Source organism: Buteo buteo, chromosome 8 (genome assembly GCF_964188355.1).
Source record: "Buteo buteo chromosome 8, bButBut1.hap1.1, whole genome shotgun sequence".
In the NCBI taxonomy this organism is placed as follows: domain Eukaryota; kingdom Metazoa; phylum Chordata; class Aves; order Accipitriformes; family Accipitridae; genus Buteo; species Buteo buteo.
The window spans coordinates 43,505,259-43,519,759 of NC_134178.1; the positions used below are offsets into that span (position 1 = coordinate 43,505,259).

Here is a 14,501-nt window from a genome sequence, read left to right on the forward strand (position 1 = left end):
CCTAAGAAAGAAATTAAAGTATTCTGAAGTCTGTGATTTAAACTCAAATGCTGCAGTGACCAAACACTGCAAGCCAGGAGTAGAAAGGGATGTGGAATAATTAAACTTTCAGTAGGCATCACCAGTACTGTGGAATGACTGAGGCAGGGATTTTGTGGAAAACTTAGTAGGTGTGCATCCTAGCATGCATCCCTGATTGCTTCAATGCGTCTGCATAAGGAGGATGAACTAAAACCGCAGGAGTGAAAGAAATGCTGGCTGTCTTGAGGATGCCTAACATTTTCTGTTTTGTCCACTTGCATATGCAGGAACACAAATCTTGCACACAGTTTTAAAAAATTCTACAAAAGAAGCGAATTAAATGGTCACCACAAAGCTCAGGATGAATACCACACCCAGAGAGGGGGCAACTAAAAGTCCTCTCTGGCTTCAGAATCAGCAACATGAACAGCCCTAAGTCAAGGACAGTGGGTTCATCACGGGGCAGCAGGAGGTTCTTTATAGCAACATAAATAGATAAAAGCTTCTATTCAATAGCACAGGAATTGGCCGGGGCAGCTGGACAATGATTCGGGCCTGCAATGTTAATGGGGCTCCTTGTAAACTTATACTTAGACAAACGCTTTGCTGGATCGGGGCCCAACATTTATCACGCCTCCCTCCAAGCAAGCCGAACTCAGTCCATTAACTTGGCCTCTAGACTCACTGTCCTAATGTTTGTGGTGACCGATATTTCGGAGGCCTTACTCTTTTTTTTTCTGCTCTGAAAGGTAGAGAGATGCCTGGGCATTGGAAGCTCTCTGCAGCATGCTGAGGAGACGTAACCTACTGACCACGCTCCTGATTGCCTTGCCATGGGCTCTTCTCCTAACCTTGTGGCACCAGTACCCAACCACCCACTACCTCAGCCTGCTGAGAAGTAAGTGCAAGAGTTCTGCTGTCAGCGTCCTGGTGGTTGCGATGATTGCCGGCGCGAACCCTCGGTAGGAGATGCTCTTCTATAGGACAGGTTAAACAAAGACAAACTTGCCTGAAGGACTGTCGCGGTAGAGACGGACACAACAAGTAATAGATCATGCAAAATGGCTACTTTATTGTTCTAACACACCTTTTTATACCCTTCTTTTGAGTATGTGTTAGTATATGATTGGTTTGGTTAGTAACTAACAATTCATGATTGGTGAGTTCGTTAGGACGGTTCTTCTTATCACTATCTTGTTTTTGTACTGGTCTTCTCGGATCTTTCCAGACTCTCAAGGATACACTACAAGCTGCTCAAGGTCGCGCTGTTCTCGAACTGTCAGGAATTCTGTAGGCTCATTGCATCCCCCGACAAAGGACCCCTCAGGGTTTGCCTACAGCAGGCACACAAACTGTTCTTAAGAGCACGTTAAACACGCACCTTAGGCTGGCTTTGGGGAGAGGATGCTGATGTGCTGAGCACTGACTCCAGGCAGATGTGTCCCCAGCACTCCCTGGAGAGGAGGCAGCCCGGCAGTGATTAGTTCTCTAACATCTTTCTTCTTCCTTCCTTTTGTCCCAGAAGAGACAGATGAGAACGTGACTTCCAAAGCTCTCCTCAATGGTACATCTGCACTGAGAGAAGAAGGCTTCCCATCATGCATTCGGCAGCAGCAAAGCACAGGGGCAACGCCTAAAATCATCCAGAATTACGTGTACTCCAGGCCTCCCCCATGGTCAGACACCCTGCCGACCATCTTCGTTATCACCCCTACCTACACCCGGCCAGTGCAAAAAGCTGAGCTGACCCGTCTGGCCAACACCTTCCTACACGTCCAGAACCTGCACTGGGTGGTGGTGGAGGACTCACCCCGGAGGACCAACCTGGTATCCAACCTGCTGGAGAAGGCAGGGCTCAACTTCACCCACCTCAATGTGGAGACGCCCAAAAGTCTGAAGCTGGGGCTGTCCTGGATCCCATCGCACACCCCGAGGGGGACACTACAGAGGAACCTGGGGCTGCACTGGCTGAGGGACAGCTTCAGCAACACCCCACCACCAGAAGGGGTAGTGTATTTTGCCGACGATGATAACACCTACAGCCTGGAGCTCTTCGAAGAGGTAAGAGCCGTAAAATTACACGGGACGGAAAAGCAGGATGCGGCCGCAAAGCCTCTTAAGGCCAGGCGTGCTTGCAAAGACCTCTAAGATAGGGCTACCTTGTGGACTTTTACCATCAGCTGGGAGAGAAGGGCTCTGGCAGGCTGCCTAGAGGCTTCCTCGCCCGCCCTGCACTCAGTGGGAGCTGGGTATAGGCGAGATGCAAACCTATAGTTAGGCAAACCCAGCAGCCGTGCTCTAAAGGGCTGAAAGAGCAAAGAGCACATCTGCCATGGTGTAGGCTTGCAGACGGGAATAGCCACTCACGCACCGTTGCAACAGCTTGAGCCCCTTTTGCCAAGCAGCCAGAGGATATATAGTCCAGAATTTACACCTCTCCTCAGGGAGAGCTGACCTGATTTAAATAAGCACCGAAGACAAACTTCTGGCAAAGCATAAATCTGCACTGTTGTAGGGGTGTGATGGGTAGAGGATGTTAGAAAAGTTGACTGACTTTCCAATCCACCTTTTCTCCTTGGCTGCCCTTCTGTACTCTGAGTTCCAGCCACCACAACAGGGCTGTGCCCCTGGGATCACTGAAGCTTGCCCAGACTTCTGCTGGAAACCTGGCTTTTGTGAAATGCCAAGCCTATTGTAGACTTGCAAAAATTCAGTAAACTCCCGTGTCACCATTTTAAGCCAAACTGTACAGAGTTATGCATCAGAACATATTTCCAGTTTTCAGAATTTTTTAGATCTCTGCTAAGCTCATCCGTTCTTACTTCTTGCCAGGTCCTTTCTGACAATTTCAATAAAAACCCACTCTTTTAGGCAGTAGCCATGGATGAAAGAACAAGGGTGGGGGGAATTTGCAATAAATGAGGACAAAGATGCACCGGTCAGGGAGGGAGATTACTTGCGTGAGGGTGAAGTTGGACTGAGTGGAGTTGATAATACGGAGCTAGAGGCCTGGTAGAAGTTGTGTTTGGCATTTACAAAAACGATAATATTTTACAAAAAAGATAACATTTTACAAAAAACTTAGAAAAGTTCAGAGGAGAACAGAAAACCAAAGGGGTTCCTTCTTCTGAAGGACTGAACGTGGGCACGGCAAAGCAGTGAGTTTGGTGTTCAGAGAAGAATGTACTAAAACAGCCTTGTGGCTTTGCAAGCTGTAGCTCTTCAAGCAGTAGCACAGGTGAACAAGCGCTCGTGCTGCCGAGAGCGACGCGACCGTGTGGGCAGTCAACGGGGGAGGACGGGTGGCAATGAAAGCAGAGGATGGCACGCTAACGAGCTGGGACAAACGCGGCGGGGTTGAATTCTCACAGCACCATTTCTTTCTGGCACACAGATGCGCTACACGAGGAGGGTGTCAGTCTGGCCAGTGGCTTTCGTTGGGGGGCTGCGATATGAATCCCCAAAAGTGAGCCCAGCAGGGAAGGTGGTGGGCTGGAAAACTGTCTTTGACCCTAACCGTCCCTTTGCTATTGACATGGCTGGATTTGCTATAAGCATCAAGCTGATTTTGGAGAAGCCTCAGGCCAGTTTCAAGCTGGAGGGAGTTAAAGGAGGCTACCAGGAAACCAGTCTGCTGAAGGATCTGGTGACTATGGATGGGCTGGAGCCCAAAGCAGCCAACTGCACAAAGGTGAGTAGGACAAGAGACCTTGAAGAGACATTCTCCTTGCTGGCTCCTGGCTGCTTTTACAGCCTCCTGCCATGCTCCTCCACCTTCCACCGTGCCTGCCCTGTGCTGGCACATGTCAGTGCCGAACAGTGCTGGGACAGATGGGCAGAGCCTGCCAAATTCTTCACAGGCGCAAAGCTCAGAGAGCGCTGAGGAACAGTTAGCGCTATGCACTCTATGTTAACAAAGAGCCTCAGATGTATAATTCGTGCCCAGATTGCTTCTCCAAAATCCAGGAGGATTGGAAGAGGGTTGAGTCTGGCGTTTCAGTCCAGAATGATCCCTCCTCCTTGTCACTGATTCACACACCTGTGAAGACTCTCCCAGGTTGAACCCCTTTGAATCATGATGTCCTTCAAATAGCTGCAAGCCCTGGGTTGCTAAGGTTCCCACCCAATGGATGCACTGCTCTTGGCGTTTTTGTTGCATCCAGAGCCCCTGAATTCTTTGTGATTCCCTCTAGGTGTTGGTCTGGCACACAAGAACTGAGAGGCCCACTCTGGTTAACGAAGGCAAGCGTGGATTTACAGACCCCAGAGTAGAGGTGTAAGCAGAGAGCCAGCTCCAGGGTGTGAGTACCTTTGTCTTTATTTGTTTTGGCAAGGTAAATAATCTGTACCTGTTTCCTTATTTATGCTATTATTTCCTCAAAGACTGCGTATATGATTGTCCCAGTAACTCCTTTACCATGCCACCCTTTGCACAAGAAATAGATCCTCATCTTTACCTACTTATGGTCTGCATTTCATACTTATTCAAGCCTCCTTGCAGTCCACATAGAAGCTTTTCCTGCACAGACTGAGAGAGAAAAGTGGCTGAAGAATCCCATGGTTTCACTCAGTAATAATGACAAGCCAAATTCCTTTGAAGGAAACGGGAACCAGCAAAGCGCAACCTGCACAGACTCTCACAGAGTTTCAGGGGCTTGGGACCAACGTTACCAGAGCTAGGAATGCATCTGCTGGTGAGGAGAAATAGTGAAGGCACCAGCAGTACCTCTGTGGTCCACAGAGCCAGGTTCAGCAGCGGGAGAGGGGATTATGGCAACCACCACAGGTGAGGGCAGGAATGTATCCGAGATCAGCGATATGTTCTCAGAAGTAGAGCTTGATGAAGAACAGGCTTCAGAGGAGCTGTGACCTCCTCTGGCAGCTGCCCTCTGATCCCAATGTCTGCCCTTGGCAGATTCCTAGCCCCAAAAGAATAAAGGTCTCCAATTTGGCAGTACCCAGTTCTTTCTGGAATGACTCATACCTGTAGCAGGATACAGGGTGATGAATGATTTACTCCTACTTTGGAAGGTATTCCAGGGCTGCTTTCAGTCCTGATCCCAATATACACCTCAGCTCAGCTCTACCAGTGGAAACAAAACTGACAGCTTTTATACAGGCAGTCATGAGTATTTCAACTTCTGCACTGCTCTGCTGTGTGCATTACTAGTAGCTGCACATAGCATTTCCATGTCATCTCCTCATCTCTGAGTGACAGCCGTACAAAGAGTGCAAAGCAATCCCAGCACCTGCACACCCAGCAGCAGATGGGTCACGTTGCCTAAACACAGACACCTCGTGCCACCATAGGGACCCTGGGGTAGTCTACCCGTAGGGCACAAACTCGCTACGTTATCTGCCAGCTTTTCATTAATATCTCAGATAACCTAGCAACCCATAAATGACGCTAGACACCTATGCTTAGGCAGCAGCCCCTCTTTTAACCTGTGCTTCTGTGAAATCCGCTAGCAGTGGATCCTTTTACATCCCCACCCATGCTGGCTCTGCAGTAGGCTAAAGCTATAATTGCCCAAACTCAGCTCATAAGGACTCAGAATCCGGTTAACTGGTCTGGAGGTACCACCTACTTTGTAAAGGATGAGCAGGCTTACGAAAACTCAGACAAATTAGACCTGCCTTGCCTACTTGAGGGGCTGGCTGTTCCACTACAGGTGCAGAGTGTGGATGTGACATTTTCATAAATGTGCTGTTTATGTATTGGCACTTTTGTCCTCACCCTCTCTCCCCAGCCAAACACTCAGCCATCCTCCACAAGAAATGCAACACACCTCCTATGGATTCTCATGGGAATGGCTCCCTATAAGTCATTTCTTGTGGGAAAGGGAAGCACCCAGTCTGAGTGATCAAGACACTGCCACTCATTCACCAGCAGGACTTGCACCCTTATCTAGAGCCATCCTCTCCGGTGCTTTCAAGCCAGAGTGTCGCCTGGGCCAGCTCTGTAGATTTTGAAGGAGCTTTCCACTTGCATTAGCAGAATTTGACCACAATCCCTCCTGCACCACCGTCTGCCACGTGGGCAGCTGCTCTGACCTGCCAAGTGCGCAGGTGGCATCCACTCCGGGAGACACCTGCAAGGTAAATTGCTTGACTGGGCAGTCAGGGAAATCATTAGATTCTCCCCCTTAACGTTTTAAATTGAGATCTCTGCTGACGGCTACGGTGTTTTGGAGGTCCTTACTATCAAGGCTGCTGAGCTTCAGAACCTTGACAGACATGATCTAGATAAGCCACCACTGAGAAAAAAAAAAAAAAGAGGTAAAATTGCTCCCCTGAGGATGTTCTGTTCTTAGACACAACAGGGAGAATATATCTGTCTTTCCCTCCTGGAAATTAGCCCTCACTGAGGGTCAGATTGAGCCAGTCAAGTCCCAGATCTCCCAGAGGCCACTTTCCCCTTTAAAGCCTGCAGATGTAGCCAGGCAGATGTTGCCTGGTGCGGGATTTGGTGCTCTTGTTAATCTCTAGTTGGACCACTTGCACGGCTGCTTGGCACATGTGCCTGCTCGGTGGATTGCCACAGACACCGTGTAAAGGCACCTTCCGATCATGAGAACTGTGAAGATCAGGCTTCGAGAGGTGCTGCGTAAATAGCAGTTATTTTGTCCCAGCTGGAATCCACTCTCTTCCTTGCCCGCATTTCTTCCACCCTTAGCTGTGTCCAGCTGAGTCTGGGAGAGAAAACTCTGTGCACCAAATCAGAGCAGGTCTGCAAAGGGGGAGCAATAAGACACATCAGGGTTTTGCTTTTCACGAGAGACAACAAAAAGAAGAGCTCAACATTTAAAAAAGGAAAGTGCTCTTCTTTTCTGCAGTAGAAATTCTGCTTTTTTTGCTGCCCTGAGAACCACCGGGCAGGATCTGAGATGTCCTGGGATTGAGGATCGGGGGTGAGAGCCTCAGCTACTTCTCCAGCCTCTTCATGCCAAGTGGAGGAGCAGGAGGGACAAAAAGGGGGTCTCTGAGCCCATCTTCAGCTGGACAAAGGCTTTCACTGTGGAGATGCTTTGGAAAATGGCCGTAAGCCTGGTCTCTGCGAAACACTGTGGGGACATGCAGAGTAGGAAGGGGAATGTGGAGCATGGGGAAAATCCTTGGGATTGTCTGTATTGCAACAGAGGCCACAGAGCAACTAAAAGCTGTCACAGCATACGTCCCTGCCGAATGTATTGAAACCTCCTCAAAACACAGGCTTTGGCTTCTGAGAGCAGGAGATGGAAATTAATTTCACTTCATATTTTTCTTTGTTAAAGCCCTGAAAACTATCGCTCAAGACTGGTGTTATACAACCCACCTATTCTTACCGCTAACATCTATTTACAGGCATCTGAAAGAGAAGAGTTTGCTTAGGTCAGCACAGGACTCTTGCTGCCTTGTGATATTTGGAAACAGGGAAGGTTCATCTGCATTTCAGAGATTCCAGACAGACTGAACAGGGATCCTCAGATCTCACCCTCCTGCTCTTTCTTTAAAAAATTATCAGAGAGGTTAAAATAATGATTTTAGGGGGAGAAGACAAAAATCCTTCAAAACCTTTTTCCAATTCAGAAATAAAATCTCCCAGCTGGGACTCTGCAGTGCGGATAGCACAAGCAGCTCTTCAGCCATATCCCAGCCCAAAGCTGTGCGTAGTATCTCTATCTCCTTCTTACCTCATTTTGTGTTTGTTTTGACAGCGGCAGCGGGCAGCGATCGTTCCCGAAGTTCGTCAGCAACCACAGCAGCTGCGCGCCCTGCCTGTTCTGCCCGGCGCTCTGCTCCATCGCTGGAGGATGATAAACACCCCCAAAAGTCGCCACGCCGATCAGCCCCCACTGCCCAAAAGGTGGTAACGAGCAGGGACAGAGCTGACGCGGTGCCCTGCGATCCTACTGCTCTTCACCTTTGACTTCGTGCACTGGCTCCGTTCCCCACCTGGGAGAGGAGTGCTTCCCTTCCCCTGCGGGCTCTGTGTTTTTAACCATTCGTTAAAATTTATTAGACGCGCTCTCCATTCTCGGCTGTGCCAGCACGGTGGCTGAAATCCAGGATGGGTGCCTCCGGAGGTCTCTCCTGGCGTATCGTAGAACCTGAGCTTCGGTACAGCGGCTGCGAGCTGCGGTGGTCCAAGGACAGGAGTTGTCGCAAAAGCACAAACGCGGACCTGTCGGCCTGAGGCTGGTATGCTCTCAAAACAGCTTTAAAACAAAGCTAGCCTGAGAGAGGCTCTCCCTCTGAAGGACGCACTCGGATACCTACACGGATCAGCCTTCAGTGTTGGAGAGGGAGCTGTGCTGAAGCGCCTCGTTTGGGGTTTGGAAGTTCGGATGGGATCCGGTGCCTACGCCTCGGCTGAGAACTTGAACTGCCCTCACGTAAGGTTGTTTTGGAAAATGCCGGCCCAGAGCCCTCTGGACAAAGTTCCTCTCCAGCTCAGGGAGACCCGGCGGGTACTGTACCTCAAAGACCATGCCTCCATGTCTCACTGCAGAGACCAGAAAGCAGGGGAAAAGGTGGGTGGACTTGAAAGCGTTGCTCCTAGCCTGGAACCCTGCTGCAGCACCATCAGGCGCTTCAGCAGCGTCAAATCACATATACGGATTTGCTTCCTAGACCTCCAGAGAGGAAGACACCTCTCTGAGGTGGAGGTGGGTGAGAAGTGCTCAGAGAAGAGGAACCCTCAGCCTGCAGCCATCTCCCGTGAGAACGTCGAGGAATGCGGAGAGGCATCGTCGGGAAACATATCTTGAGCACGTAGACGACAACTGAAATAGCAAACGTGACGAGGTTTTCCAGCTGAACTTTGGAAGGCACGTGTGGCACTGTGAAGAGAGAGGAGACAGTGTCATGTGGATGGGTTTCCCTTTCCCTCAATAAAACAGGGAGAGAGCCAGGTGGAAGGCAGCCCACAGAGGAGGAGGTGGCAAACGAGGACCGAAGGAAGGATGCACTGGATTAAAAGCACAAGTGTTGGTACCATGTGTGCGCGTGGGGAGTGGTGTCGCTGTGACTTTTCCAGGAAGATTCCTTGAATGACCCAGAAACCCCTCTGAGCCTACCTTGAAAACCATCTTCACTCAGGCCGTGAGAAACAAGGCTTTAGGCATTCGAAACACATTGAGGATTTCACAGCTGGGGGAAAGTTATGAGCAATTGAATCATTCCCCTGCCCAAGAAATTCTGGGCTGGCAGGAAACTTATTTATTTGTTGATTTATTTATACTAGAGTTCTTCTCTGCCTATTCCTTGTTTAGTTTTGTTTTTTAGCTTAGATCACCTGACACGTCCATGAAGAAAGAATATTTTCCCCCTCGCCCCAGAACAGTAGAGCATGGCGTTGATCGATGAATGTCCTATGTTCTGCGCTCCCTGGGGTTTCTTTAAAATGGTGTCTTAAACTGGCAAAATAATCAGAAACACAGCAAGGAGGGGAGTACAGCGAAGGGAATTACAGTTCCTTTATGCAAGAGACGTGGGTGGCACTAAGTTTCTGGCTCCCGAGCAATGTTAGCGAGGTAAAAACATGTGCAAAGGAGTGCCTCGCTCAGCAGATAGTCCTCATGGGATCTCAGGAAGCCTCCATGAAGGGGGCTTTTTGAAGGGTATCTGAGAGAGGGAGTCGGTCTGTGTTCCTTCAAATGGGAAACGAGCGGCCGCGCATCCTGCTGTAGGAGGGGGGCTAAAGTACGGGAGGGGGCAACAGGGATGAGATGCCTCCGGGCCCCAGAGAAGTCCTTACACAGCAAGGATCTGGCATACTGGCACTGGATAGCATGAAGGAAGCCCGGCATCCGCAAAACACTTTTCATCCTCCATTTGTCAGAGCTTTCTGTCCTGTTCTCTGCAGGAGGTAACAGGCCTTGCACTCCAGTGGGCTTTGCCAACCCATCCTGCCACCAGGCAGGTGGGATCAATGCTTCCACCCAGTATTAAACCAAGCTTAAGTCCCCTTCATTGTGGTTTCGATGAATGGGCAAGAGCAAGGGAATAAAGGAGCTGATTTATCATCTTCCATTTTCTCCTCTGAGATGGGCAGGGTTTCTGCCCGTATGAACAGGAGGGGATATGGTGATAGATTCCCTGGCCTTTAATCTCGCGCAGGTCCTACATAGGGTTTTGGCACTGACGGTGGGCATTTGTAGCAAGGATCTATTCCCGTTGCAAAGGATACACACCTCCCCCCCGCCATGTTTTTAGAGAGTTCTTCTCTCTGCGTTCCTACGAGAAAGCAAAATTATTATTCCTGTTTTTCCCACTGGGGACCTGGATTCCAGTGATATGTACTACGCTGTTCGTTCAGTGCCGGTCGGAGTCTGCTCTCAAGACCAGCCCTATCACACCATCTCCATTCTTGCCCCAGCCTGACCCTGTGGAGAAGAGTTTCTGTGAATCAAGAAATTCTGTCAGTCACTAAATTGTGCAGGACCAAGACCTTGTATGGACAGCGTGGGTGTACAGAGCTGATATTCCAGGCTAGCAGATGTTTGGACCTGTTCAGCACAAACACTCTTTTCCCTGTAGAGCAGCCTAAGGACAGCAAGGACTGCTGCTGGCCAAGGTGTATCAGCTAAGGGTGGGCGAGTAACAGACACCACAAGTTACGACGGCTGTTCGTTAGCAGAGCTAGGTGGGAGAGCCCAGGAGGGGAGCAGCGGTCAGAGTTACAGGCTTCAGGCAAAGTGAACACAGTGAATGCAATACGGAGGGAAGCTGCAGATCAAGCCTGAAGTATTCGAAGAAGAGAAGGCATCCCAGCGCCTGGTTTTTACTAGCATATTAGTATCTGATATTCATGTTCTCTGAGATTCATCCAATTCACCAACCAATGAATATTACTAACATTTCCTGTTGCAGAAAATACTATTGATGAAGGGAAGAGAATGTCAAGAAAGTACTTTTTAATGGTTATTTATTTATATTGAATGGTACTAGAGCGTAATTAAATATGATGTGAATAGTACGATATTGCACCATTGTCTTGTCTTGCAGCATTAGTGCTTACTCCTTTTACAGGAAAACACAGTGGACTCTGTAATGGAGAATGTATCAGTTTTAGTTGTTCTCATCTTACGGGTACTCACTTCAGTCTTCATCTGACCCAAATGCTACAATAGAAATTCAAGCAAAAACATTTCAGGTCCCTGACACTGGTGCCTGCATTATGGAGATAAAGAGACAGAAGGAGTCAGGAGAATATAGCCTAAACTCTGTAATCTCATGGCACCTCTAGATGTCATTTTGGTGACATGGTGACCATCCCTACTGAGATATTGCTCTGCAAAGGCGCTGACCACAACTCAGAAGTGAGTGGTGGCCAAAACGTAGGGCAGGCAGTCAGTTCTCCATCACAAGGGAGAGGGGAAAGGTGCCACAAGCTGTCTGCTGGGTGACATTATTGAGGTCTGCTCTGCAGGGTGCACCGTATCCACTCCAGCTCTGTTGGGACAGGCAGCTCCTCCAGCACCCTGTCCTCCCCTCTGGGAAGAGCCAGGACAAGCTCTCCTGGCAGCACTATGGCAAGACATAAGGGATCTCCTGCAGGAATGTAATGCCACAGTCTCTCCCAGTTGGTTCTGGGGGTCAAGAGATGTTTTTCAGCTTCCTCCTGGAGGAGGATCAGTTGCTTAGGACAGCATGTGATGGGAAACAGGCGAGGGCAGTAGCTCGTGGTCCTCTGCAATACAGCCCACTGCATCTTCTGGGCAAGGGGGGGACACCCAGGAGCAGCACCGACAGGGTAAGGAAGCGCCTGCGCTAAGTCCTTACAAGGTCCAGTCTAACCAACTGCACACCGTTTCAGTCCCTGCTTCTGCCAGTCCCTGTAAGCTACAATCCACTGGGAAAAATGTATGAACTGTCATTGGGGCAGCAGATGTCAGTGCAATGGGATCAGGTAGGGAAACAACTCTAAGTCTCTTGGTTCTTCCTTCTCTCTCTCCAGACCGGAGGAGAATGGATGGGCCTATTTGACAGGAGCCCACTGTTGGCTAATCCACAAGCCTGGGAGAAGCTAGTAGACCCAGGTCCTGTTTCTAATGCTCTCACTGATTTACCCTGCCATTTGGCCAAGGTACGTGACATCAGCTATCTGGGTTTTTTTACAACAAGGGACCCACCTCCCAGAAACATGGAAGCACTTTTAAGACTCTTTTGAGGAAGCACTGCTAAAAATTTAGCACGCTAAAGTACAAGCCAAATCCATACCTCTGTAATAAAAAAAAAAATCACGTTCACAGAAGTGTTCCTTAAAGAGCAATGTGAAGTTTACAAGCCAAGATCCTGTGAAAGGCTGAGAAAGACCTGCCGTGGCCAAAGGTACCTGAAACATCCACCCCACTAGAAAACACAGTCACCCCCCCAAAAAAAGAGGGACAGCTCTGCTTGGCTGTAGCGGCTGGAAGCTTCTACAATGCCTGTACGAGGTCTAATGCTACCTTCCTCTTCCCTTGACGGAAACCCTGGGGACTGGGAGGGCAGTGGATAAGACACATCGGCCGACACTGCACGAGCACCCTGCTTGATATCACTCTGTAACACCAGCACATGGTTCCTCCCCTCCTTGGGCACTGCGTTTTCAAGGCCAAGCGTTCCCAGCCGCCCTGCTGCAGGCCCCAGGAGGCAAAGGAGGAGAATGGGAAAGAGAGAGCAAGCAAGAATGAATCTTATTAAATGGAGCGAGGTACTTCTCTCTGTCTCTCATCATGTTCGGGGCTGATTGGAGATGAAATTGCACTTCGAGGGAGGGGAAGCCCCCTCCCCTGGGACAATCCAGAGGCTCTCGCACAAACTTAATTTCAAGCTCTGTTGAAGACGGTGTTTGTCTTTTTTTTTTTTTTTCTTTATGCATTCAATTTAATTTCTCAGGCAGACGTGTGAAAATGAGAAAGGCAGACCTTTGACTGTGAAGACAGCCCAGTGCCTGCTTCTTACAGATCCAGTCTCACGTTGTTTTCCTCCATCACTGCCCTCAATAAATCTGTGCACAGGGGTTGCTAAAATGCCCGCCGCCTCCCTTCCACGCTTCGGTGGAGACAGTTAAATTATTTTTTTTTGCATTTAAGCTATCTGATTCATTTTTAATTCAGAACACACCCCAGCTTTCCACAGCTCTGTTTAAAAACAGGAGAGCTGTGACCTTGAAAAGGCTGGGGCCCGCTGGCACCATGAAGTTCTGGTCTGAACTCTGCTCTCCAGTCCATGCTTGCTTGCTGTCTTGTGAGAAAAAGGCTCGTGGTGGTTTCCGATCCACCCATTTTGGTGACGATGGCTGAAGGGGAAGGAGAGGAGCTGCACTTGGTTTTGGGAGGCTCCTGAGGGAGACGTTCCTGGAGATTCAGCTCTCCCAGCCCACACAAACACGTGCTCTTTGGCTCCTCTGCTGACAGTTGATCTGGCTAATTGTATGTTAGTTTTCCAGTCTCAAGAGCATATACACACACAGGTGAGAACACAGATCGGGGTAGGCTGTTGCCTTTCCAGCCGACCTGCTGCTTCTGCCCAGGATCTGACACAGGGTGACAATTTTTTACTTGGTTCCTTTGTTTTGTTTCACGGTCGACGCAGGGATTAATTCTTTCCTGTCCGTGGCATTGTAGTCGCCGGAGCTTTCGGCAGAACAGCAAGCATTGCTTTGTTTTACGGAGAAGACAAGCAGGGTGGGTTTGCCGTGGTCACGGAGGGAAGGTAAACGGCAGAGACTCACAGCAGCGTGCAAGAAAAGCAACCTTTGCAGCAGCAGCCTTGGAGGGGGGTTCAGTAAAGCAAGACTTTGCCCAGCCAAAAGAAATGTTAAATACATTTTTTTTTTTTTTATTTTATCAGTGCAAACCCAGCCGCTGACTTTTCTTGGAAAGCCTGTAGGAGTTTATTATCTGGAAGACTTCTTTTCCTCTGGCAAATTTAAGTGAAAACGGGCGACGCGTTAGGAACCCGTTACGAGAGCAGGCGGGTGGACTGGGCGCGCAGTCTCGTAATCCCCAGCTCATTAAGAAATCACCCACTAAAAGCCAAAATTTTGATGGGCGGTGAGGCCATGTGAGGAGGCCCCTCGCTGTGGAGGCTACGCTGCCGTAGTCCCTTCTGGCGTAGGAAGCGAGCAGCGTATTAATTAGCCACCTCTGCCCAGTTCAATAACGAACTTAGAGTCGGGGCGGCGGCTGTGGGGTTGCGAGGGGAGAAAGGCCGCGGTGCTGCTCGGCGGCCGCCCCGAGCCCGCGGACTACAACTCCCAGCATGCCCCGCGGGGAGCACAGCCCGGCCGGGCTCCGCCCTGCCCCGCTTTGCATGCTGGGAGCTGTAGTCTCGGCGGCAGGCGGGCGAACGGCGGGGGGGCGGCCGCCCGATGGTTGGGTCGAACCGAAACGCGGCGTCGGGCTGGGGGGGGGGGCGGAGCGGAAGGCCGGGCTGCTGGGAGCCTGTGGGAGGCGGTTACAGCTGAGCATTCCCCCCCGCCCCGCCTTTACGTGGGCCGCCCCGCCGGG

At 50.0% G+C, this 14,501-nt stretch overlaps 1 protein-coding gene across 1 annotated transcript in view; it reads left to right on the forward strand.

Annotated features, from left to right (window-relative positions):
* LOC142033858 (galactosylgalactosylxylosylprotein 3-beta-glucuronosyltransferase 1-like) overlaps positions 1-10,974 on the forward strand; it is a 29,826-nt gene extending 18,852 nt beyond the window's left edge. The window contains exons 2-6 of the mRNA XM_075034371.1: positions 771-919; positions 1,544-2,082; positions 3,416-3,712; positions 4,215-4,322; positions 7,719-10,974. Coding sequence (XP_074890472.1) covers positions 808-919; positions 1,544-2,082; positions 3,416-3,712; positions 4,215-4,301 — 1,035 coding nt within the window. The 5' untranslated portion in view covers positions 771-807 and the 3' untranslated portion in view covers positions 4,302-4,322; positions 7,719-10,974. The remainder of the gene's footprint in view (positions 1-770; positions 920-1,543; positions 2,083-3,415; positions 3,713-4,214; positions 4,323-7,718) is intronic.
* The last annotated feature ends 3,527 nt before the right edge of the window (positions 10,975-14,501 follow it).